This window comes from Equus asinus, chromosome 13, assembly GCF_041296235.1.
Source record: "Equus asinus isolate D_3611 breed Donkey chromosome 13, EquAss-T2T_v2, whole genome shotgun sequence".
In the NCBI taxonomy this organism is placed as follows: domain Eukaryota; kingdom Metazoa; phylum Chordata; class Mammalia; order Perissodactyla; family Equidae; genus Equus; species Equus asinus.
This window is the reverse complement of record NC_091802.1, coordinates 46,885,589-46,910,761: the sequence shown is the minus strand read 5'-3', so window position 1 is coordinate 46,910,761 and position 25,173 is coordinate 46,885,589. Positions and strand designations below refer to the sequence as shown.

Below are 25,173 nucleotides of genomic sequence, written 5' to 3'. Positions count from 1 at the left end.
TCATTCACGAGTTTAACAAATATTAATTGAGCTCCTAATAAGTATCAGGCCCCTTGCAGACCCAGGGTACAGTGGTGCCTCCCCAGACCCAGCCAATAGGTATGGGCTGGCATCCCACTTCTCTGGCTCCTCTGTCACCTGGTCCTTTTTCTCAAAGGGGAGACCCCAGACAGATCCCCACCCCTAGACCTGCAGGTGGGCGGCCCTGGTGGCCCACCCCTACCTCCCCACCCCAGGACACACACCTGCGGGTGGGGCAAGGCGGGCCCGGGATTGAGCGCCGCTGCCACCAGGCGACTCAGCAGCAGCTGGTGCATCTGCGCGTTCTGCAGCATCATCAGCTCCAGCAGGTCTAGGGAGCGGGGGTTTAGCAGGCCCGCGCCGGGTCTCCCCTGCCCTCTGCCCCGACCCCAGGGCCTTTTTGCCGATGCTCACCCCCAGGGGTGCGGGAGGGCTGCAGCGCGGACGCCCAGAGAATGTGCGGGGCGGAGCGGGGCACAGAGAGGGTGAGCCCCAGCTCTCACCTTCCTTCACACGGCCCGGCTGCGGAGGCGGAGGTGGGACGGCCCATGGGACGGGCTGCAGGACGGTCACCCAGGGCTGGGAGAGGGGAGACTCAGCTGGATAGGCGGGGAAGGGATGAGGGGGGTGCGACCCACCGCCACCCCCGTGAGTTGCCTCCCTAACCCCTCAGGGGCCGCGTTCTCCCCTCCGCGCCCCTACGGCTTCCCCTCTCCCTGTCAGGTCTCTTCCTCTCCGGCCAGTGTAGCTCTCTTCACCCCCCACCACTCCCTCCAGGGTCCGGCCCCTCCAGGAACGGCTCCCTAACTCCACCAACCCCCAACCCCAGGCCTCCTCGATAAAGGCCGGCTCCTCTCCCGGCTCAACCCTCACCGTAGGGGCTGCACCCTGTGGTGGGGGACGACTCCAGCTCCCTCCAGGCCCCGAGGCCATGGCCTGATATGTAGGTCTGGGTTACCTAGGCGACAACAGCGACGCCAAAGTCTCCTCCCACGCATGCGCAGATCTCGCCCCGGCTCCAGTCCAGGGTGCCGCTGGCCTTGGCCCTTCTGCTCTCTTTTCTCTGCCTCCGGGGAAACGGGGTCCCCGAGGGCACCCCCCCTTCCCCAGGAGACCCCTCCAATCCTCCTGCACCGGGCTCCCTGGACATCGCGTCTTATTCCTCGCTGTACCTCTCACCCTTCTGCATCCCTAGTCCCGGACCTGGTGGGCCTCTGTTTGTTGAGTGAATGAGTGAGGAGCTGGGCCCAACTCAGACACTTGATTTTCAGGTCCCAGAGCCCAGCTGACTAGGATGAGGAGTTATGCAGGAATAGAGAATTCGTAGGAGCAGGCTTGGGGGCAAGGGGCACATGAGTGCAAAGGGCAGAGGATCTGCTCCCTGTCACTCTGACTCAGAGGGGCGTCCTGCAGGCTGAGTGGTTTTTGGAGACCAAGGAAGGAAACACCAACCAAGTTCACAGACAAGGCTGGGCCCAGGCCAGAAACAGGTGGCTGGCGCCTTGACTCCCACCTTGTAGCTGTTTGTAGCTCGCTGGTTCCCAGCCAAGGTGAGCTGCTGCTTCGCAGGGGTGGAGAACCCTGGGGAGTTCAGCACCAGAGCCTCCAATTGTCCCTCATCCTGGAAAAATAACCAAAGCAGACATTCTTTTGACAGGAAGTTATCAAGATCTTCTTTTCTTAAGAACAGGTGAGGGGAGAGATCTATTTCGGCACCTGGGACCTTCCTAAGATAGGCTCTGAGCAGCAGTCAAGGGAAATCTGGACAGGAAACTGGAATTAGCACCCCCTGAGTTGCCCTTCCCCCACCCTCCACTTCCGTGCAGCTTCCCTTCCCAGCAGTCCTGTTGTCCAGAACCAGAAAGACTAGAGCCTTGTGCCCTAGTCCCTGTCTCCTGGGGAGGGGCCCGTGCATTGGCTGTCCCTGTGAGTCTTATGGCTTCAGCAGCCATCCACAAGCTGAGATCAGGTGCTGTGATCACAACCCCCAGTGAGTGGGAAGGACGCAGAGGCGCATCTTTCTGTCTCCCCCTCATTCCAGGGAGAAAGAGAAAACAACCCCTGTGCTCACTATCAGCAAACCTTGACCAGGGAGGTGTCTGCGTGTGCAAGGCGCCCTTCTGAACACTGGAGACACAATAGTGTATCCTCACTTCTTCCAGCAGTGTTGGGAAGAGAAATCGTACCCAGGAAAAGAGAGCAAAAATACGAGACTGTCCAAAGTTCCGTATGGGTGAAATATACAGGAAGGGGTCATGAAAAAGAGAGGACTCACTGAGGGATGGCCTTCTGAGAGAGGAGGAGGCCCTTGGGATGGGGCCACGCAGTGTGGGAGGGAGAAGGCCTGAGCAAAGGCACAGATGCAGGATTGGGCAGGGCCTGTAAGGATCCAGTGTCTGGCTGTGGTGGAGGAGCGAGGCAGAGAGAAGTTCTGGTGGCCTACTTGAAGAACAAGTTATGGAACTTAGGCTTTGCCATGTGGGTAATGGAGAGCTCTTGGTGGGTTTCGAGCAGGAGAGAAATAAGGGGCGATGTGTGCACAGCCACATTTTAGGAAGATTCATCTTGTTCCTCACATCTTTGTTTATGTCAACCAGAATTAGAACAAATGTCTGATAGAGCTGTATCCTCTCAAGGGAATACTATTCAGCCATTGACAGTTTTGGTATAGCTATATCTATTGATGTGGAATGAGGCCCAAGAGAGTTGAGCAAAACAATCAGTAAGCATAGTAAGTTTTTATTTTTGTTTTAAAAATCATATGTATATATTGCTATATATATGTATATATTGCTATATATATATCTGTGTGTGTGTGTGGAGAGAGAGGGAGGAAGAGAGAGGGAGGGAGGGAGGGAGACAGACAGAGAGACAGAGACAGATACAGAGACAGGGAGGGAGGGAGACAGAGAGGCAATTATAGAGAAGCTATCAGGGACCACCTACCCACCCCCCAGCCTCCCTCGGGGGTCTCCTGCAGTTGGTTCCTGCCCTGACCTACAGTCTCTCCACCTGGAGATATTTTCTGGCCACAGGTGAGGCAGGCCAAAAGTCACCCCAGGAGCAACCATGAAGCATTAAGGGACAGGAGTTGATGGTAAACTCCCCAGTCTCCTGGCTTCAGTGGAACAACTCTGAGCGGTCTTCCCCACAGACTCTCAGCATCCCTGTGGCCTTGTGCCTTAGTTGTCCCAGTGACAGCCCGCTCATGAACACACACTTTATTGGCTGTGCTCCTTTCCCTGTCACTTCTCCACTTCCTCACTGTGCTTCCTGGGATCTCCTTCGAGACAAACTACTTGTTCCCAAATCCTTGTCTCAGGCTCTGTTTTCGGGGGAATCCAAACTAAGACACCAGCCTCCCACTTTTTCCACATTTGCCCCAGCCTGCTGAAAACTCCTAGAAAAAGCTATTCTAACAGCTCTGTGATAAATTTGTGTTCAGTGAAGTGAAATACCAAAATAGACATAGAAGAAAGTTCATCTGAGAGTATAATGGTCAATGGATTAAACGGAGGCAAAGCTGGAGGCAGAGAGGCCAGCAAGGAGGCCGCCACCCTCAACCCTCTAAAGGAAGCCCAGAGCAGGCTGGAGGTGGCTGTGGAAAACAGGCAGAAGGAGGTGACCATTTCAAAACCTCAGATATAAGATTGCTGGTGAAGCCTACATGAAACTTGGATTTTGGAAGACGGGGCTGAGGTAAAAACTATCCAACATCTGGTATTCAGAGTTCTTCGTCAAAGGAAACAGGAGCATTTGCCATGTGGAGAAAGGAAGAGCCACATGCTTATCTGTCAGAGCTATTTTGCTACAGAAGGTCTAACATCAGTCCGGCAGTGGGGGAGGTGACTTTCTGGGTACTTGCCTCCTATTATTTTCTTTGAGGCATTGAACACCCCACCTATTTCCTTTTTATTTTTTTCTCAATGGGGACTCTGGTTTGCATCTTTGATTTTTTGCGTTTGTTTTTTAGCGGCCCAAGACAATATGTACCAAAAGTCTTCCCTGTTACCTTGGTAAATCTATTTCTGGAAATAAGCTAGACATGGAAAAAGACCTCTTGTCAAATGTATTCATCACAGTGTTATTTTTAAGAGTTGAAAATTGGACATTATCCAATGTCCAACCACAGGGGCCTCGTTATGTAAATGAAGGCAATGCACTCAAAAGAATAGTGTACGGTCATTAAAAACCACAGAACTGGAAAAATGAGCCCCCACCCCCACCTCCTCACATAGAAATAGAGAGAAAAGGAAACTTTCTAAGAATTCACGTGGAAATTCAGTGCTTCCTTTTGGTACAGATGAGAAATCACGCAGAGAGAAGACCCAGCAACGGGCCCTTCTCTTGGGCCCGGAGGTGCAAATTGGAAGGAGCTAGAATGTGAGGATTGGAGGAAAGGAGCTAAATACAGCTTTGCAGAATTACATGACTAGCTGGATATGTGGGGAGAAGGAGCCTTGAAAACACAGCAGAGAAGAAATTCCATTTTTCTCCTTACAGCTCCGACTACTGAGTTACATATCTGGCTTTTGGACAAACCACTGTGGCCAAGAGGACTGGCCAGACCTGGGTAACATGTCCATCTCGGTGGCTGGGGCAGAGTGGCTGTCCTGTAATCAGCAGCCCCACCAGAATCACATATTTGGAGTAGGGCAGGAGCAGTTCCCCAAAGGAAGGAGGAATATTGTTATCAAGAGCGGGAGGCATTGATTCCCTTTGGGCTGTGGGAAAAGGTCATATTTAACATACAGCTTTTGTTTTTCAATCAGCCCCATCCCTAATCCAAATGGCACCTTGCGAAAATTAGAAAAATTAGCCCCTTCCTCTAGAAATTTTGCCACTAACTGCTAGAAAATTGTCCTCTTAAATACACTAACCTATAATGCCTACAAATGTGATTGGTGCCCAGAATTGTGCGGTGTACAACCTACAACTGAATGCAGCAGCCCTGCCACTTTAGACGTTGTGATTCCCTTCAATTACTTCAATCTCTCATCAAAGAAAGTCTTACCCCATAGAGCTTTGGGCAGTGGCGAGGCAGAGGCCAAAAGGACAGAGCATAAATGGGAATGACAACCGCCTCCCACCACCTCTCCTCCAGTGCCACAGACAGGAGCAATGCACTGTCGAGGGAACAGTGACCAGGACTTCCAGACAGTGGCTGGCAGCAAAGCAAACTGGAGCCGCAGCAGGTCCAGGAGGGCTGAGAGAGACCCCAAGGAGCAGCTTCAGGGAGACAACTTGGGAAGGATCTGAAACAAAATGCTGGCTTTTCCTCTGAAAGCTAGAAGCAGCAGATCTTTGCAGAGAAGAGGCAGGGCGGGCAGACACCAGATTACATTAACAGTAAAACTACATGGAAACCTTTTGTCAGAAAGGTTAGTGAGCAAGCAGGATGGAGAACCAGGCACAGAGAACAGCGCTGGCTCACACGTAGGCCTAGAAGACACACCTGTGAGGGTGTGGGGTGACTCAGTGCGGCCGAGATGTGGGAAGTCCAGGCATGGCAGGGACGTCTCAGACGACAGGCCTGGCTCCCAAGGAGGGGTTCCACAGAGCTGAGGCCAGATCCACAGAGTCTCTGGGAGGAGAGGCGCCAACATGACCACCACCTGGACTGAGGGTCACCACTCCCCAGGCCTCCCTGTGCCCATCTTAAAGGCCACTCTCTGCTGGGCTCTGCTCAGGCAGAACTCTGGCTTCCAGAAGAGACGGTGGCAGGGATGTTGGGAGACTGGGAGGAGCAATGCAGGGAGCTTTGAGGAACAGTTACTCTGACTCACCCAGGGATTCTCCTGTCTGCCTGGGGCCGGCGCTGGTGGGCCGGCTGTGAGACGGGTCATTCACAACAGCACCACTAGGGGTCACCACAGCCCCAGTGGGAAAAGGGGGAGTGGGGGCTGAGGGAACTTCATTCCTCCCTCCACCACATCCCCTCCCCAAGCTGAGAGACAGATGTCTAGCTAGTTGGGTGGGGAGGGGGAGTAGTGGTGGAGAAATGACCCTTGAGACTGCTGTGTGGTCCAACTAAACAGCTGTGTGTGTGTGTGTATGTGTTTGGGTGATTGTGATATGCGGGTGTGGGTATACAGATAGGCATACACTTGATAAAAATCTGGTGACCATATACGCACGTATAGGTGGCCGCGTGTACATGTGAATGGGAGCATGTACATGGGTGCAGACAACTACAAGGATATAAGTAACCAGCGTGGAAATGCACAAATGCATAGCCTGACTGTGGTGTGGGGGTGTGTACACACAGAAGTACCCTTGATAAAAGTCTAGTGTCTGCGTTGTGTGGCATTTGTGTTCATCTGGGCAGGAGAGTACATATGGGTATATTTGTATAAAAATACGTATATATGAACAAGCCTGATGTGAGTGTGGGAGCGTGTCTGTATGTGTGAGCAGTACATGTGTGTGAACGGGTATAACACGCAGTGGAAGTGTTTGTGTAGATATACGAGGGTGATTTGCATGTATGGCTGAGTGTGTGTGAGGGCAGCATTTGTTGGGGCGGCACATACATGAGTGTGTACCACAGTGTGTGTGAGTGTGAGCCAGTGCCGGCTGTGGGAGTCCTTCTGGGAAGGAGTGTGAAAGGAGACTCCAGTGTGAGAAGCAGCCTGTGTAAGTTTGTCAAGGGAGGGAGAGGAACTGCGTGTGTGGGCTCACACGTGTGCCCCAGCGTGCGTGAATGTGTGGGCATGGGCGAGTGTGTCACACTCGGTGGCTCCCGGTCAGTGGGCCCCCAGCCCGGCGGTGCCAGGCTGAGTCCAGAGCACACCCGGTGAGGGAAGTGGCCGAGGCTCCCACCTGAAGATTGGCCCAGTCCTCAGGTTTCACTCATGACCCTGTGACATCAGCGGCAGCAGCTGTCCCCGCCGGCCCGGCCCCCCGGCCAAGTCCCCCAGAGTCGCAGCCGCAGCCGCGGTGGGCACGGCGCTCCGGCTCGGCACAAGCACTCCGCTCCCGTCCAGCAGTGAGTACTGCGCCCCTCGGCACCCGCCGGCCGCCCCGAGGGCAGTCCACCCCGAGGGGCAGGGCACCCTGGCCCCAAGCCCAGCCTGGCTCCGAGGAAGTCACCACTTTGCTCTGGGCACCGCTTGTCGTCCTGCCCACATTGGGCCCTGCCCGGCGGCTGCCCCTGCCGAAGCTCCTTGAGCCTTGACCCTCTGTCCCCAAACTTGCCTTTCTCTGCCCTGTCATCTGCTCTCTGTACCCTTGCCTGGCTGGCTGTCCCTGCCCTCAGCAAGGGTCCTCACCCTGGTCACAAATGGCCCGGTGGCTAAGGCTCAGCTCTGGACGGGCACAGGGTGACCCAAGGGACAGGCGCTGGGCTGAGTTCTTCAGGAGAGGAGGCGGAGGAGTCAGAAGAGTGGCTCTGCTCGGCCTGTGTGCCGTGGCCCAGAAGGCAGGCGTGGGGGAGGAGAGCGGGAGGCCGGGTGGGGGTGGCGGCGGCTCCTTTGCTCGGCTGAAATAGGAGTCTGCGAGATGCCAGCAGAGGACACGTCTCCGGCTGCGCCGCCCGCCTGGGCTCTGCCCACTGTCCCTGCCTCTCCTCGTGCTTGGGGCACAGTTGGGCTCCTTGCCTGGAGAAGTCGACAAGGAGAGGGGCCCAAGGAGTGGCCCTACGTAGCGCAGGGGGCACTGGGGACGGCTAGCCAGAAAGCCTGGTGTGGGGAAAGGACGTCGGGCCACAACACTGAGGGGACTCTGGGGCACTCAGAAGGAGAGTCAGGGCCAGGGAGGGTGTTGGGGAGCGGGGGATGCCAGGGCAGAGCGCAGTCCCCCTCCCCCCTGCCTGCTGGTGTATCTGGGCACCCAGGACTCTGGGGAGTGGGGGGGGCAGCGGCCGGGGGAGCAGGTGGAATGGTCTGAGCAGAGATGGCGGAAGGTCAAAGAGGTGCGTGGCTCTGATGGGTGGTGTGGTGTGAGGGTTGTTGCTGTCCAGAGTGGGGGCATTTGTCCAAAAGATTGGAAAGTCCCGGTCTAGAGGGCCTGGAGGGTGGGGTGGGGGCTGCTTGAGGCTTTCCAAGAATGCACTGGTGTGGGAGGGCGGGCCTGAGCCCCTTCCCACTCCAGCCAGTGGAGCGCTGCGTCTCGCTGCCCCTCCCCGCTGCTCGCCCTGTCACAGGAAGGGGCCAGGTCGTGATGAGGGCTCTGGCGCCCCACTGTGGGGACGTGGGAGCTGGCCCTCCAGGTGGAGACTAGACATATTCCCCTCCCACCCACACCACCTGCAGCGAGGCTTGCGCAGGAATAAATCACCCTAGAGACCAAAGGAGCCTTGAAGTCCATTTAATTCAGCTCCTAGCAACGAGCCAGCTTGCCGAGAGTAGCTAGAGACAAGTTTGGGGCCAGTCTGGCTTGTCTGGAGAGGGGAAGGGGCTGATAGAGAGGAGATGTGGAGCCAGGGGCAGACGTGATTGTCACTCATCTGTGACCAAGGCTGTGACTGCCAGGCAGGGCCCTAAGCAAAGTTAAGGAGACCCCAGGGGTGGCAGTGGTTGGACACAGGTGTGCAGGGCAGGGGTTGGGGGCAGAGAGGGCTGGTTCTCCTACGACCCTCCAGATTCTTCTGGAGTCATCCCCAGTACCCTGCCTGTGTCTGGCGGCCTCACTCTGTGTGGCAGTGGCGTGGACAGTGGTGGTCATCGCACTCGTATTTGGAGCCACATCACCTGTGTGGGACAATGCAGGGACCCAGACAGAACCCAAGGGCCCACCCCATCTCCATCCCAGCCACCTCTCAAGGGATTGGCTGGGACTTTACTGGGTTAGGGGAAGGTAATTAAGGATCCTTCCTAGGTGGCCCCATCCCAGCTTGGCCTTGGTTGTCATTTCTGATTGGGAACCTGCATGGGGTGGGGGCTCGGGACTCAGTGTCACCTTCCCAGCTGTAGGCTGAGTGTCAAGTGTCACTCAGTGTGGCCTGAGTGTCAAGGCCTGCCCAGTTGGCTTCACCACCATACATTCTGTGCCCCGACCCCAGGCCCAGGCCAAGGGGAAGCCCTGAGTTTGATGCTAAAGGCATAGAACTCCTGACCAGATGTCGGGGATGGTCCTGACAAGATCCCTGCCTTTGGGGGCAACTCTAGACAGAACAGAGAAAAGTGGCAGGAGGGGGTAGGAGTGACACCGCTGGGGGTGGGGCTCAGAGAAGGCTCCCAGGGGAAGCATAGCCAGAGGGGATTGGACCTTACAGAGAGGACTCAAAAGGCTCCCTCCAGGTGATGGGAGAGAGATACATGAGATACATCGAAAGGAAAAGAAAAATCTGAGCCCCGAGGCCTCTGAGAGCAGGTAGAGAAGGGAGGGGACGGAGGAGGGGCATGTCAACAACCACGGTACAGTTATACAAACCTTTGGTTCCTTGAGTCCTCTTATAGGGTGGGCTCAGGCTCAGAGGGTCCTTCACTTACCCGGGGCACGTAGTTAGTGAGTTGCCAGGGCTGTGTCCACTGGCCAAGGGCCCCGCTCCCTGGGGAGGAGCTGTCGCTAGTGCAGGGCTGGGACGGGGCAGAGGTCGCTCCTGAGACCTGGGGTCAGCTGGGTTCCCGTGGACAGCCCCGGGCTGGGAGAGGTGTTGGGCCTCCTGCAGGGGTCCCCAGTTCTGCAGTGGCAGGGACAAGCCACGGCTCCCGTCCCTGTGGCTCCATCAGAAGGTGCATCTGGGGCTGGGGAATCCCAAGTTCCGTCCATTCCACCACCCCTGCCCCAGGCCCTTCATGTGCGCTGGCCCCCATTTTGCCTCATCAGCAACAGCTATTTTTATTCCCCGCAGTTTTCAGTCAACAGTCCTTGTTGGGGGGATGGGATAGCAGGAGGAGCAAGAGGAGCTGGAGGAGCCCACAGGCAGCAGGGGTGGCAGGTGAGCCACTGTACCCCTCAAAGGGCAGGCTGCCCCGCTTCCTGCAGGCCTCCTTGCCCTCTGCCAGGAGCCCTAGCCTAAATGGAAAGTGCAAAACCACAATAGTCACTGGACCCCACTCTGTTTTTGAACTGGTTTGTGAAACCAGGTGCCCCCCCAGCATCACCAGGTAGGTGCTAGAAGGTCATGGTCCAGTTTAGACTGGGGTGGCAAGATAGCTTAGTGGTTAAGAGCCAAAGTCTCTTTCGAGAGCCCCCAGGATGAGCCTCCAGCCCCAGTTTACTACGTAAACAACCCCTGACGAGTTCCTTACCTTCTCTGTGCCTCAGTTTCCCTATCTGTTAAATGGAGTGATAACAATATGCTTGGCAAATAGTCAGCTCTCCGTAAGTGTTAATTAGTAGTTAATTATTACGGCTGTTACCAGGCTATGGCTCTGAATAGACGTCTCCTAGTGCAGGTAACAGAAGGAGGGAAGGAGCTCTGAGGAGGTGGGCTGCACGGCAAGACCAGGACAACCTCATCCAGCTCTGGGCGCCACGCGTAGCTGGGAGCACGAGTGTTTTTCTTTCCCAGCTGATCTCCCTCAGGTGATGGAGATCCTTTTATAAAACGGATGGCAGAGCCCCTTCCATGAGGGTCTGCAGTTTGCAAAGGTTGTCCTGAGAAGCCAAAAGAGCAAAGCAGAGGCCCTCCGGCTCACATTTTAGTAGGATTTGCCTGTGACTCTCATCTTTTTTGAGGCTCGTAAGTTCTTGATCAGCCTAATTTTGGAGAAGGCTCTTTTACCAAAGTAGCTGGTGAGAAAACATCCCTGGAGCGGTTTCTGGGGTAAAGCAAAGTTCCCTGAGCCAGTGGCAGGGCCAGGCCGGCAAAAGGGGCAGGACACAGTGCTTCAGCCTATCTTGAGGTTCCAGGTTATAGGCCCGAGTTATGCAGGCAGCTAGAGGCCCACTTGTCCTGGTGCTGGTGACCACGACCCCAACTCCTAGGGCCTGGCAGGGGCCTGGAGCCCCAGTGGGGAGAGCGCAAAGTCCACCCTACCCCGATGGTTAGGGGTTGGTGGAGAGAATGGGGGCCCAGGTCGGCCCTGGAATTCTCTAGGCCCAGTATCAGGTTCAAACAGTCCTCTTGTTGGCCTCTTTGTGGACCCAAGGCAGGAAAAAGGCCTGTCTGCTGCGGTCTGGGAGGGGAGAGGGGGCGGGGCCAAGAGAGAAGAGAACAGAGGAAGGCGTCTCTGGCGTGGACCAGGGTGGACCCTAGGTTGGAGCAGGCAGGGTGAGGGGAGGCAGCCCACTGGGCAGGGGGTGGATCTGCCCACAAGCCAGGGAGGTGGGCCTAGGCGCAGAAGGGGGTGTGCATGCACAAACTGGAGGGGGCGCATCCATAAAGCCACGGTCACCATGCTTGGGGGCTCCCTAGAAAGAGCTGAGCCAGCAGAGGGCAGGCAGCCCCAGGCCTGGATAGAACTAATCAGCTCCCCCACTCCCCCCAGCCCCCTACCCCGACGCCTTGGAGCAGCTGGGAAATGACTCATAGAAGCAATGAGTGAGTGTGTGTGTGGGTGTGTAAGACTGGGTTGCAGAGGGAGTTGGGGGGTATATAAGGATTGATTGGTACAAATAAAAACCAAACCTCAAGGAGGGCTCTTTAACAAACTATTGACCTGTGTTCCCACCACCTACAACTCCCAACACGAGGCCTCAGGAGGCCTAAGCCCCATCCTGCCAGGGCCTGTCAGAGGCCCACCCCAGCCCACGCTTTTCAGGGGCCTGGCCCAAGGCCTCTGGTCTGCCCTTTAAAGAAGACAGACAGGTAAGGGTCAGGCCAGGCTAGGGGACAACCTGGAAAAGTCCTCAACTTGGGCGTGCCCTGTGCTGGGGGAGGGCAGCCATGCCCAGCCCAGTCCCCCAAAGGGCTGGAGGGAGGTGGTGTTTGTAGTAGTAGGCACGTGGATTTGGCATCAGAGAGCTGCGTTCAAATCATGGCTCTGCCACTTGTCAGCTGGGATGACGAATGTGAAGCACTCGCAACAGCACCTGGCACGCAGTAAGCACCAAGTGAATATCTGTGACTTTTTATCAAGAAACATTTCTTAAGCCTCCACCTCATGGGTCTGCATACATCAGCACAATGGGTAGATGCACCGAGACTTTGGGGCCAGAAGAACCAAGCCCTTCTCACTTCAGAGACTCTTTTCCGAGCTGACGGAGGCCTGGAATTCTACATCTTGAGATCAGATAAATTCTTTTGATTTAAGGCTCAGTCTTGGGAGGGGAAATCCACTCTCAGGCCTTTGCTTCTGGAAAGAAAGCCTTCCAAAGGCTGAGCTGAGCTGAGAGGGGTCAGCAGCAAGGGGGCACAGTTCACAAAACCCAAACACAGCCCATTTCTGGGGTTTTATTTCATCAGGGCCCTAGCTAACCAGAAGCACTCTGGGTGGAGGAAAAGGGTCAGGTTTGGGAGGAGAAGGCAGGCTGGGGAAAAAGTAACGGATGTTCTTAAAGGGCCTTTGAGGACTGGCAGAGAACAGAGCTGATCGTGGGGGGAAGGGCTGCCAATTTTTCTTGAACAGGAAGCCAATCTTGGCATACAGTAGGTGCAAAGTAAATGTGGCCACCACTATCATTCTCACCCCGTAGGTTGGTTGAATCAGCTGCCTAAAAAAGAGAGGCTTGTTTTGATCCAGCGAGTCTCACATGGAAAATGCAATCAGCATTAGCCCACCCCTCGCCCAGGAGCATGCCCATGTGACCCTGATTGTTTCCGGAACTCTCCGGGCTCCTGAATGTCCGGAGGTTTCTGCACTAGGCTCTGGGCTCCAGGCCACCTTCCAAGACTTCTTGGAGCCGATTTCCTGTGCAGAAAGTGTCAGACCAGGAGGGGAGGGCCACCTGGGGTGACTTCCTCTAGGCCTCTGGCTGCCAAGGCTGAGGCCCTAAGGGCTGGCAGAGAAACAACACAGCTACCCCCTTCCCATCCCCACCCCAGCCTGCCCTGGCTGAGAAAAAGCTGTGACTTGAGATTTACAACTAGGGGGATGTGGATCCATTTTGCATTCTTGGAGCTGGGACGCAGCAGGAATGCAGGAATTTGGGAAGTAGGCCACCCGGATGCCCGGTGCTGTCTTTGGCCAGGATAGAAAAACTTTGATCTGTTTCAGCATCCCAGAAAGTTTTGAGTCTGAGCTCCCACTGAAGGTGAAGCTGGAGGAGGGAGCTCCACTGGCCGCATGCATCTCTGGGTAATTTTGTTCCCAATGTGCAGAGAAACAAAACAGCCTGACCCTGGACTGTAGCTTTGCTGGAGATGAAGGGCATGCTTAGTTGGCAAGAGGGATGGTGACTGGGGCCTGAGCAAGGCCGGCAAGCTACTCACCATCTCTGTGTCCTTGGGAATGTGCACTAGAGTGAACAGGGAAGGCTGTGAGGGGCAGATCACATCCATTCACAATCTTCTAGGAGAGTGTCTCACAGCAGCTTTTCTGTCTGAGGCTGGTGGGGCAAGGATGACGCTTCTCAGGGGATTCCAATGTAAGGCAGCTAGCTGAGCTTCTGGATGTTTGAAGGACCCTCCTTGAAAGCTTAGGTGTCCCAGGAGAGAAGGTTCTAAAAGTATATGGTAGTGGGAGGTGGGGTGGGGGGTGTCTGTCCTGAGCCTTGTTTGGCCAATAATTTGGGACAATCAGAATCACAGACACCCCATTGTAAGGGATGGCCTTGAACTGAGAGGGAAAATCAAGATCCAAGAGCCTTCACAAAAGACTGAAGGTGGGGCCGGCCCGGTGGCGCAGCGGTTAAGTTCACACGTCCCACTTCTCGGCTGCCCGGGGTTCGCCGGTGCGGATCCCAGGTGCGGACATGGCACCACTTGGCAAAAGCCATGCTGTGGTAGGCGTCCCACATATAAAGTAGAGGAAGATGGGCATGGATGTTAGCTCAGGGCCAGTTTTCCTCAGCAAAAAGAGGAGGATTGGCAGTAGTTAGCTCAGGACTAATCTTCCTCAAAAAAAAAAAAAGGCAAGAGCACAATGAACAAGGGGAACTTAACCAGAGGTAGTTGTGAAATAACCCTGCATTCTGAAACCTTGTTATAATGATTAATTCCAGGAGTTGGGTTTTTATTTTATGCCCTTTTTTTGGTGAGGAAGTTTGGCCCTGATCTAACATCTGTTGCCAATCTTCCTCTTTTTTTTTTTTTCTCCCCAAAGCCCCAGTACGTAGCTGGACATCCTAGTTGCAGGTTGTTCTAGTTCCTCTATGTGGGACACCACCACAGCACGGCTTGATGAGCAGTGCTAGGTCCACACCCAGGATCCAAACTGGGAACCCTGGACCACCGAAGTGGAGCACACGAACTTACCCACTCAGGCATGGGGCCGGCCCCTCCAGGAGTTTTTCTGTTGATTTTGTACATAGATAATCACGTCATCTGTGAACAAAGACCATTTTATTTCTTCCTTCCCAATCCGCATCACGATACATTTATTTTCTTTTCTTGTCTTATTGTGTTAGCTAGGACTTCCAGTATGACGTTGAAAAAGAGTGGTGAGAGGCAACATCCATGCCTTGTTCCTGATCTTAGTGGAAAAGCTTCTAATTTCTCTCCATTAAGTATTATGTTGGCTGTAGGGTTTTTGTAAATATTCTTTATCAAATTGAGGAAGGTCCCTCTATTCCTAGTTTGCTGAAAGTTGCTATCATGAATGGGTGTTGGATTTTGTCAAATGCTTTTCTTCATCTATTGATATGATCATATAATTTTTCTTCTTTAGCCTATTGATGTGATGGATTACATTAATTGATTTTCTAATATTGAACCTGTTTTGCATACCCAAGATAAATCCCATTTGGTCGTAGTGTGTAATTCTTTTTATACACTGTTGGATTCTATTTGCTAATATTTTGTTGAGGTCTACCCGTCTTTAAAGGAGAAAAATCAGTTGCACAATTTATAGGATGGGGAAGATCTAATGTGATCACAGCTCGTGAGGAAAAGATCCAGGGGTGACTGCAAACCGCACCCTGTGAGTGGGCTGCTGAACAGGCGCATGCCATCTTGCAATGAACGAATACAAAGCGTGTCCAGGCCAGGGAGAAAAGGCCTCCCTCTGTGGTCAGACTATATCTGGAGTTGGGTGTTCCGATCTGGCAGCCCTACAGAGAGACAGTGCTGGGCTGGACTGGCTCCAGAGAAGAGCAGCCTCGCCCTCCAGTGTCCTTACCCTCGGCTCCCTGCCTGTGGACAGCTGGCCCAGCCTGGCTCCCCGACTCCCAATCTTTCCTCCTCAGCCCCTGCCCTTGTGTGATCACCACTTGCAGGCCCCCAAGACAGCCTGACTTTACCCACCACTTCCGCTCAAACTTCCGTTTCAATGCAGGGTTCTGATGGGGCTTCTCACTTACTAAATGGGCTCTGGCCCTGGTGCCCGGGGAGCTGGCTTGACCTCTTATTTATCACTCTCTAAAATTATCTTATTTGCTTCCCTATTTGTTATCTGCCTCCTCTCTCTGGAATGCAAATTCAATGGGGACAGGGACTTTGCCACTACTATATCCTTGGCTCCCAGAAAAGAGCCTGACATGGAGCAAATGCTCAGGAAGTGTTTGTTGAATGAATACATGTGTAATCTGTGGGGAGTTGCTGCTCTTCTCTGGGCCTCAGTTTCCCCATCTGTGAAATGATGGAGTTGGACTTGTTGATCTCTCAGTTCCTTACAACTCCAACATTCTTAAATTCAGTGGGAAGAAGTTGCCTGGAGCCCTCAGGCCCTCAGCCGCCACATCTCAAGAACATCCTGGGGCTGAAGCTGGAGTCTTATCTCTGACTGGTGGAAGAAGGGTTGGAGCTGTTACATTGGCCCCTTTTATTCTGAGCTGTGGCTCGATCTGGCAGCTTGTCACCCAGTGCATGATATGGGACATTGCCGGTGCTTGTCCCTGCCAAGAAGTCATCATGCATATATCCCAGATGTCCTTTCATTCCTCCACGGGTGCCCAATGAAAACAACACAGCTTGTCCCATCTATCCTGGACAAATTGTAAGGGGGGCAGAAGGCACATACATGCTGGCCGGTCGTGGCCCCACCCAAACCCACTGCCCCTGTGAGGAGCTCTCCAAGGCTGCACGGTGAAGTCCAGGCTCCCAGGCCTGCCACTCAAGGCCCTGGCCCAGCTGCCCAGCCTACCTGCCCCAAATCCCCATACAGCACCTGTGCCCCACAGACTGACGCAAGTGTACTTCCCTCTGTCCTGCCTCTGTCTTTGTTCTGGCTGTTCCCTCTCCCTGGAACGTCCTTGCCCTCCATTTCTTTATGTTCATAACTTACTCATCTTTCGAGAGCCAACTGAAAAGCCACATCTTTCCTTCCTGACCTGGAAGTGACCACTCATCCACCTGAACTGCCATAGCACAATCACCTCTCCTCCTTAGGGTGGGCATCGCTTTCTCCTCATATCATAGTTACACGTGCCCGTGTCCACCTTCTCCCTCACTATCAGCTCTCAGAAGGCAGGATGCCCAAATGGTGCATCTTTGTGTCCTACTCAGGGCTAGCTCAGCTTCTGGCTTATGAACAGAATGGCTGGATGGATGGATGAATAATGCATGAAACATATCAGAATTCATTTTATACCTGGAATGGTCTATGTCCAAGGCTTCATCCACTCATTGTTTCAGCAAACACTTATTGAGGGTTTGCTGTGTGCTCAGCACTGGGACTGGCCATAGTGACCTAAACAGACACAGTTCCTGCCCTCTTGGCATTTCAGTCTAGTGGAGGAGACAGACAAATAAATTAGGTAAGTAGACAAGTAATTACAAATTATGATAAATGATGTCAAGGAAAATGCAGCGGCCCATGATAGACAGTAGAGGAGGAAAAAGCCCCTTGGAGAAGGGACATTTGAGCCTACGGGGGAGGGAGGGGGACAGCCATGCGAAGAGGGAGGGGAGCACGGAACCAGGTAAAGGTCTGAAGGCAGGCACAAGCCCAGTGGGCCTGGGGCAGAGGGACAGAGAGAAGAGATCAGGAGAGAGAGGTAGAGAAGTACACAGGGGCTTGATCACCAGGGCCTTGTAGGCCACCATAAGAAGGTTAGCTTTTATTCTAAGCACAACAGGAAGTTACCTAAGAAATTTAAGCTGGAGAAACAGCGCGATTACTTTCTTGTTTTTGAAAGATCGCTGGGTGCTTTGTGGGACTGGTTTGGAGGGGGCAGGGCAAAAGCAGGAAGCAGGAAACAGGCTATTGCAAGAGATTACTGTGGTACGGACCAGAGGAAAAAGGGGAGGTCAGGGAGATTTTGGAGATGGTGTTAACAGAACTTTGGACAGGCTGGATGCAAAAGAGGAGGATAAAGGAGAATTCAAGGAGACGCTCCAATTTTTGACTTGAGCAACTGGATGGATGGTGGTGCCATTTCCTGGGTTGAGGGAGATTGGGTAGAACAGTGGAAGAACACAAATGTTTCATTCCAGATGCTGTCAGTTGGGATGCCTGTTAGCTATCCACTTGGAGTGGTCCAGTAGGCAGTCGAATATGTCAGTCTGGAGTTCAAAAGAGAGGTTTATCATATTCCTGTAATGCTATTTACAGTCACAGGAATGATGCCATCCAGACCCAGACTGAGCCCTGAGAAACTTTAGAGATTGGGGCAAGAAAGAGGGACAAGGCAAGGAAATCGAGAAGGAGCAGCCAGAGAGGTAGAAGGGAACCCATGGGTGTGCTCTCACAGAGGCTGAGAGAAAAGAGCATTTCCTGAGGGGGCTGTGGCCAACTGGGTTGAATGCTTCCAAGAGGTTGAGAGGGGTGAAGACAGAAACGTGTTCAGTGGACTTGGCAGCAAGGAGCGTGCTAGTGACTTGACAAAAGCCATTTCTGTTGAGTGCAGGGAATGGAAGCCAGGTTGGAATGGGTTGGAGAGCGAAGGAAAGGTAAGGCGGTAAAGACAGCTGGTGTAGACACTTTCCAAGAAGTTCCTCTGTGAAGAGGAACAGAAAAGTAGGGTAGTAGATGAAGGAGGTGTGAGGCCGAGAGGGTAGTTTTTGTTCCCATTGCCATTATTTTTAAGATGGGAGAGCCTGTTCATAGACAGGGAGAGGTACATGGTGGTAGAGAGAGAAGATAACTAGAGACTGAGGTTGTTGGGAAGGCAAGAGCGGTCGGGGCCTGGACCCAATGGAAGGCCTGGCCTCTGGTTCTGTTAAAGCAGGATGGAGGCAGAAGGCGGCCTGTAGGTCCATAGATTTGACGGTATATGATGGCTCCTATTTTCTCAGCGAAGACTGGGCAAAGTCATCGGCTGGGAGTATCATGGGGAGGAGTATGGGGAGTTTGTGGAAAGAAGAGAAGGCATGAAATGGTTGTTCTCAAAAGGTGGAAATTTGAGACTACCAGAGAAACCTGCACTTATGGAGTAGAATTGAGGGCAAACCTGGAATTTGTAACCACAAAGTCAGCATGAACCGGGACAGGTCCTGCCTTTGCTCCAGCAACATCCAGCAGCTGACTCAGGAACAGCACAGCTGGGGGCAGGCAGGCTGGGCTTTCCCCAGGTGAGCGGATTGGAAGGAGAGAGAAGGCCCGAGCTGAGGGTATTTTCTCGGGAGGGATTATGATGATGACTCTTCTGAGGCTGGACGAGGAGAGACGTGAAGTCAGAGGAATTTGATGGGGAGGGAGAAAGTGCAAGGTCAAAGGACTGAGGGCTTGAAGAGACCCAAGGATTTCAGTAACCGGGCCCTTGAGCTCGAGCTGAGAGGTGTGAGGTGGGGGAGGGGAGTGCTGGAAGTGGAGATATTAGAGGAGATACGCTTTCTGGTTCTGATTTAAGTGGAGTGCACTGAAAGGAGAAAGGGGCTAAGATGTAGCATCCCTCTAATTCATTCATTCATGCATTCATTCAGTCAATAACCTTTTATTCAGCATTAGGCACACTGGTGGCACAAAGGAGCGATTCACTCAGCCAGGGTGCCCAGGGAGGGCTTCCTGGAGGCAGTGGCTCTTGTGTAGGTTGAGTCTAGAAGGACAAATTAAAGCTCTCCAGAGAGACAAAAAGGAAGAGAGCTTCATGAGAACAGACCATAAGCAAAGGGATGGCCATTTGTGAAAATGGAGGTAGTGTTGCCAGAGGGGGGATGCTCGTGGGAAGGCGGTGGACAGCAAGGTGGGGATCAGATCATGCAGGGCCTCGGGAGCCACAAGGAGGAGCGTGGATGCACTAATAAGCAGTGGGGAGCCACTGAAGGATTAAGCAGGAGGGTGACATGATCAGATTTGTGATTTTAGAAATGTAGGTGGTGTGTTGGAGGGGAGCCCAGGGGGATGTAGGGAAGCAGGTGGGAGGTTATTGGAGTCGAGCGGGGGAGGCGTGATAAAGCAGCAATAGCCTGGAGGATGGAGAGGTGTGTGAGTGCTGGGAAGGAGCGTCGGCAGGGCTTGGGAACTGACCAGGTGTACCGCCAGGGTGCTTTCGGCATCCACCAACCAAAACTGTGCCTCAACTGGCCTAGCCAAGGAGGACATTTTCCCCTCACATAACAAGACATCCAGACATGAAGTGGCTTCAGGGTTGATGAAGAGAGTAAGAGGAGAGGAATTTAGGTGAAGTGCAAATTTTGAAGAGAGAGATGAGTTCATTTGGGACCAGCTGGGGGACAGCACGAGGATATGGCAAGCTGGCTGTGCGTCTGTGGGTCTGGAGCTCAGGGGAGAGCTCAGGGACGAGATGTGGGGGCCATGCAGCAGTCTTTAAGTAGACATGTGCCAATGTGCCAGGCACCGGATTCAGTGGTGACCCCCAAACCCTGGGCTGTGAGGAGTCTGGTGGGGGCACAGACACCAGGAGACAATCACACAAGCAGGGTATGAATTACCATTGACCTAAGAGCTTTGAAGGCCGTGGCTGTGCACAAAAGGGAGCCGTGACTTGACTGGTCTGGGGCCATCGGGGAAGTGAGAATAGATGTGGCAAAGCTGTAGAGACCACGGCAAGGAGGTGGGTAGTGATTGTTTCCATGGCAGAAGAGAAGGACGCAAGGGGAGAAGTGCTGCTGTAAAAAGGGGCTGCAGGGGTGGGCCCGGTAGCACAGTGGTTAAGTGTGCACATTCCGCTTCGGTGGCCCGGGGTCCACTGGTTTGGATCCCGGGTGCGGACATGGCACCACTTGGCAAGTCATGCTGTGGCAGGCGACCCATATATAAAGTAGAGGACGATGGGCATGGATGTTAGCTCAGGGCCAGTCTTCCTCAGCGAAAAGAGGAGCATTGGCAGCAGATGTCAGCTCAGGGCTAATTGTCCTCAAAAAAAAAAAAGGGTGGGGGGCTGCAGACCAGGCAGGAAGGAGGACTCAGAGCAGAGACGGAAAGAGTGGCCAGAGGGGCAGGCCATGTTCTTCTCTCAAAAAGAAAGGCAGTGGCATTGTGAGATGCTTGAGGGAGGGCCAGGAGGGCCCGCTGAGAAGAAACCACTGGGTCTGTCCACTGGGGGCCTCTGGCGACTTGAGTGAGCACAGTTTCCACGAGCACTGGGGCTGGAGCCAGGCTGTTCATCTCTGGCTTTCTGTGGTCCTTGGGCTCCTGTGAAGGGAAGAATGGGCATTTCAGGTCAGGGGATTTGCCAAGTGGGGCCTGTGAACTGGGAGGGTGCCCAGCAGCAGGGTCCCTCCAGGGCCGTCTGGCAGGTCTTCTGTATGGGTGCGTCCATGGGATCGGTGATGGAGATGAAGGGGGCAAGGTGTGTGACAAGTTGTAGGGTACAACTGTGGGGTCTGCATGAAGGGTGGTTTCAGGGTGGGTGTGCACGCCTGTGTGTGTGTAAATGTGTGGGCTCGCACACACACACTCCCATGCACGCTATGGGGCCAATGAGCAGCTGAGGGACAGGGTCAGCAGGAATGAGCAGAGTCATCCCCGTGGAAACACGACTCCCTGGGTGATGGTAGAGAGCAGCTGGGCAGCCAGGCATAGGGGGCGTGGCCAGCTCTGCCCAATGGCTCCAGGCTCTCCCTGGGCCACCCTCCCCAGCTGTTGACCAAGCCTGAAGAAGTGTCCACACTGGCTGGGGCAGGGACACTCCTTGGGTGTCTGTGCCCGCTGTGAGAGAGCTGCCCTCCAGTGTGGCTCTGGGTGTCTCGGGGGAGTCTGTCCCAGCCCCTGTGGTGGAGGAGTGGCTCTGGGGGGTCTGTCCGTGTGGGACTTGTGGTGGCTGTGTGTGACTGGGCTGCAGTGGTCACCCTGTGTCTGCCTGCTGATGCAGGTCATTCCCCAGGGCCTTTGTGATAAGTGACCCTCTGCCTCCCTTCCACAGGGAATAGGCTCAGGAGGGCTGGGCAGGAGCGGGGAGGCACCAGAAGAGGCCGAGGGACTGGCCCCGGAAACACAGTCCACACAATTCTCTACGGCTCCTGGTGGGTGCCCCTTTATCCAACCAGTTCATGCAGGGACCACCAGCCACAAACAGTCCCTGGGAGCTCTAGTCCTGCCTCCCCACCCCGACGTTGAAACTGTCCTCCTTGTTCCCATGACCTTTCCTGTGTCCTACTCTTCCACATTTGCCTGCAGGCTCTCCTGATGTGGACCCACGCACACAACTTGCATCTTCCTGCTCCAGCTCCCCCTGCCTGCCAAGTGGGTTAGATTCCACAGATCCCATGGGTGGGAGCTGTTGGGACCTTCTGCAGGGCCCAAGGTCCTTCCTTCTTCCCTCTCCCAGCCCAACATCAAGTTTCCCCAGAGCTCAGGACAGGGCACTCCATACCCCACATCTTCCTTTTCCCTTCCCTCCAGGCCACAGATGGCAAATACAGGCAGATGCACCATATTCTCCTTTCTCATGCCCCTGGCAGACATCACTAATCAATCACAGCAGTCTTTCTGCACTGAGTCTGGCTGCAACCTCGATGGTCTTTGCCCACATCTCCAGGCAGCGAATAACAGCTGAACAAAGTCAGTCCACAAGTTGAAATCCATTTGCCATTCCTGCTTTAGGCTGATCCCACCAGGCCCCTCTTCTTGACCCATCCGCTGGGCACCCCTGCACGTTTCACATCTGACTCCTTTCTACCTCACTGTGGGATAGAGGCCATATGGGCATAGCCAGCTGTGGTTCTCTCTGTTCCCGTAGGCTGAAGCCACACAGTTGCCGGAGCTTGGGCCCAGGAGGCGGTTGAGAGCACTGGGGCACTGGGCCCACATCCCTAAGGCTGAAGAGGATCTGGTTGGTTTGCTGTCAGTCCTGAGGGCAGCCAACCCCTTGCTGGGGAGAGTGTGGTGCAGGGCTCAGGGGTGATGCTCTTGTGTCCAGCACCTGTGCAGCAGCAGCGGCTGGGCCTTGCAGGCACATCTCCTAATCCAACAGGGCCTGCACGCCCACCACCCCAGCCTGGCCCCTGGGCAGGCGGGAGGTGAGTAGCAGACAGCAGGCCCCAGCACCCCAGGGACTGCACACTGCAGCTGCCCCAGCTTCCCGCCACCCTCCTGGCCCGTGAGCCCAGGATGCAAGGATGGCCAACTCGTCTCTGCCCACTCTGGTGCCTCTGGGCCCTGAGAGCCTGCGCCCCTTCACCCGGGAGTCCCTGGCAGCCATAGAACGGCGGGCGTTGGAGGAGGAAGCCCGGCTGCAGCGGAACAAGCAGATGGAGATCCAGGAGACTGAGCGGAAGCCGCGCAGCGATCTGGAGGCTGGCAAAAACCTGCCTCTCATCTATGGGGACCCTCCACCAGAGGTCATCGGCATCCCTCTGGAGGATCTGGACCCCTACTACAGCGACAAGAAGGTCCGGGCCTTGGGGGGTTCTCTCTACCTGTCTGTCCGTTGTTCATCTGTCTGCCTGGCCCTAGGCCTCACAGCTCTCTTCCTGCCTCAGACCTTCATCGTGCTCAACAAGGGCAAGGCCATCTTCCGCTTCTCCGCTACACCTGCTCTCTACATGCTGAGTCCCTTCAGCATCATCAGACGCAGCGCCATCAAGGTGCTCATCCACTCATATCCTGCCTGAGTGGAGCGAGCGCAGCAATGGGGAGAGACAGGGAGGGGCTAGGGATGGGCAAAATGGGGTGCTCTGGGTGAGGAGGCCCTCTATCCACCTCCCCTTCCCACCTGCTCCCTCACTTTCCTTGACCCTCCCCTCAACGCTGTTCAGCATGTTCATCATGATCACCATCTTGACCAACTGCGTGTTCATGACCATGAGTGACCCGCCTCCCTGGTCCAAACATGTGGAGTAAGTCTCCCCCTCCCCTGAGCCCCCCAGTCCTGGAACACAGCCCACCCCAGTTGTCTGCACTCTTGAGGATGCTCAGAGTGACAGTGCTTTTGTCTTCCAGGGAGACACACTGTCACTGTCACCCTCATTGACACTCAAAGCCCCCTGGGGTGGTGCACACTGTCACTCTCACCAATGTCCTCAGACCTCTGGGTGGCATATTTCATTTCTGTGACCCTCCCTCCTGGGAGATCCATCATTACCACTCATACCCCTTCCTGGGTGTGACATGCCTGGTGCTGGCCGGCCCTCTCCCCACCAGGTACACCTTCACAGGAATCTACACCTTTGAATCCCTCATCAAGATGCTGGCCCGAGGCTTCTGCATCGACGATTTCACATTCCTCCGGGATCCCTGGAACTGGCTGGACTTCAGTGTCATCATGATGGCGTGAGCAGGGCCCTGAAGGTGTCCTGAGGCTGGGGTGGGTGAGGGGAGGAGGCCAGGCCTCAAGAGGGCAACTGAGTGGGCTGACCCTCTCAGAGGAGTAGGCTGCAGGGGCTTCAGGTCAGGGGTGCAGACAGCGAGCTGCACAATTCTTGGAGCCGCCATTCTCAGGGTCTGGCTTGGAGGCTCTCCCGATGCCCCTCCACACACCATGTACAGCCACACCCAGCAGCCCCAGGCCCACAGGGCCTCATCTGCTGGGAGAACTGGGCTACCCTCACCACCCCACTCCCCAGCAAAGTTCCTGGATTGTCTTTCCCAACTCTCAGGCCCCAGTAGGTACACTGGGGGGTGTCTGACCTGCCCCTCAGCCTCCTGTGGGAACCTCAACTACAAGGATTCCTTGGGAATCCTCATTCTGGGCCTGGAGAAGCCCCGATTTTTGCCCTATGATCTACCCCCTTCTCTGACACAGCCCTCACCCCAATCCCACCCACCTGCAGGTACCTGACAGAGTTTGTGGACTTGGGCAACATCTCAGCCCTGAGAACCTTCCGGGTGCTGCGGGCCCTGAAAACCATCACGGTCATCCCAGGTACTGGGGGGGCAGGGACCCTCTGTGCAGGCCAGCAGGCTTCCCCCCATGCTCAGGCCTGGAACCTGACACTCAAGTTCCAGGAGCCTGACCCAGGGTCACAACACTCCCAGGCTGTGTTTGTGTAGGACCCACGCCAAAGCCTGGACACGGAGGGGGCCCCATGACCACAGAGGAGAAGGGGCCCCATGTGGGAGGATGGGCAGGACATAAGGTGGTTAGAGCACAGACTCTGGAGTCAGACTGCCCGGGTTCAATTCTCACCTCCACCACTTCCTAACTCTGACCTTGTGCAAGTAGCTTAACCTGTCTATGCCTTGGTTTCCTTATCTGTAAAATGTGGAAATAACAGTACCACTCGTTGGGTTGTTATGAGGATTAAATGCTTTAATATCAATAACATGCCTAGAATACTGCCTGGCACGTGCTCTGTGTGTTAAATAAAATAAGCAGACCAGGCAGAGCAGAGACTCCCCCTGAGAGCGACACAAAGGGAATCACTGATGGAAAGTCCCATCCCTGAGGGCTCAGTAAGGAACACGCCGCACACCCACTGAGCAGCAAGGCCAGGGCCATCCCAAAGTAACGTGTCAGGAAGCATGAAGTAAATAGAATCTGGATCATCCAGACCCTCAAAAAAGCATGTGGAGAAACTGGAGATGGTTCATTAAAGGAGAGAAAGATGATCTGAAAAGGGATGGAGAACAGGCTCTGCGAGGAGGAGAAAGTTGTTCCATCTTCTTGCTAGAAAGTCTCCTAGTTCTCTTCTAGTCCAAAGTCCTCATATCACAGCTGAGAAGAGAGACTCAGAGAGACCTGAGAGGGCAGTGCTCACCAAGGCCACTGCACTTTGGCCATTGAGTCAAGACCAAAACACCTTTCCTCGAAGCCATGCTTCCAGCATCCTCGGAGCTTGGGAGGGTTTTTTATAAGGAGGCTGCTGAGCGTCTGTTTTCCATATCAAGATAAGAAAAGCAAATGAACTAATGTTGAAGTGAGAGATGCTATGATTAGGCCCAAGGA

At 54.5% G+C, this 25,173-nt stretch overlaps 2 protein-coding genes across 7 annotated transcripts in view; one reads left to right on the top strand and one right to left on the bottom strand.

Moving 5' to 3' along the window:
* Positions 1-9,098, bottom strand: part of PRR29 (proline rich 29) — a 29,460-nt gene extending 20,362 nt beyond the window's left edge. Inside the window, exons 1-4 of one of the 2 annotated variants that reach the window (XM_070483458.1) lie at positions 7,293-9,098; positions 895-1,642; positions 525-600; positions 246-352 (exon numbers count right to left, since the gene is read on the bottom strand). In XM_070483458.1, coding sequence (XP_070339559.1) covers positions 246-352; positions 525-600; positions 895-954 — 243 coding nt within the window. In that variant the 5' untranslated portion in view covers positions 955-1,642; positions 7,293-9,098. Of the gene's footprint in view, positions 1-245; positions 353-524; positions 601-894; positions 6,656-7,292 lie in introns of those variants that run through there. The other variant, XR_011493895.1, reaches the window with a different exon arrangement.
* Positions 6,869-25,173, top strand: part of SCN4A (sodium voltage-gated channel alpha subunit 4) — a 45,134-nt gene continuing 26,829 nt past the window's right edge. For 2 of the 5 annotated variants that reach the window (XM_014847974.3, XM_014847972.3), the window contains exons 1-6: positions 6,869-7,009; positions 22,027-22,678; positions 22,769-22,887; positions 23,036-23,125; positions 23,430-23,558; positions 24,059-24,150. In XM_014847974.3, coding sequence (XP_014703460.1) covers positions 22,406-22,678; positions 22,769-22,887; positions 23,036-23,125; positions 23,430-23,558; positions 24,059-24,150 — 703 coding nt within the window. In that variant the 5' untranslated portion in view covers positions 6,869-7,009; positions 22,027-22,405. Of the gene's footprint in view, positions 7,010-9,235; positions 9,334-21,210; positions 21,311-21,626; positions 21,849-22,026; positions 22,679-22,768; positions 22,888-23,035; positions 23,126-23,429; positions 23,559-24,058; positions 24,151-25,173 lie in introns of those variants that run through there. The other 3 variants (XM_044744849.2, XM_070483454.1, XM_070483455.1) reach the window with 3 other exon arrangements.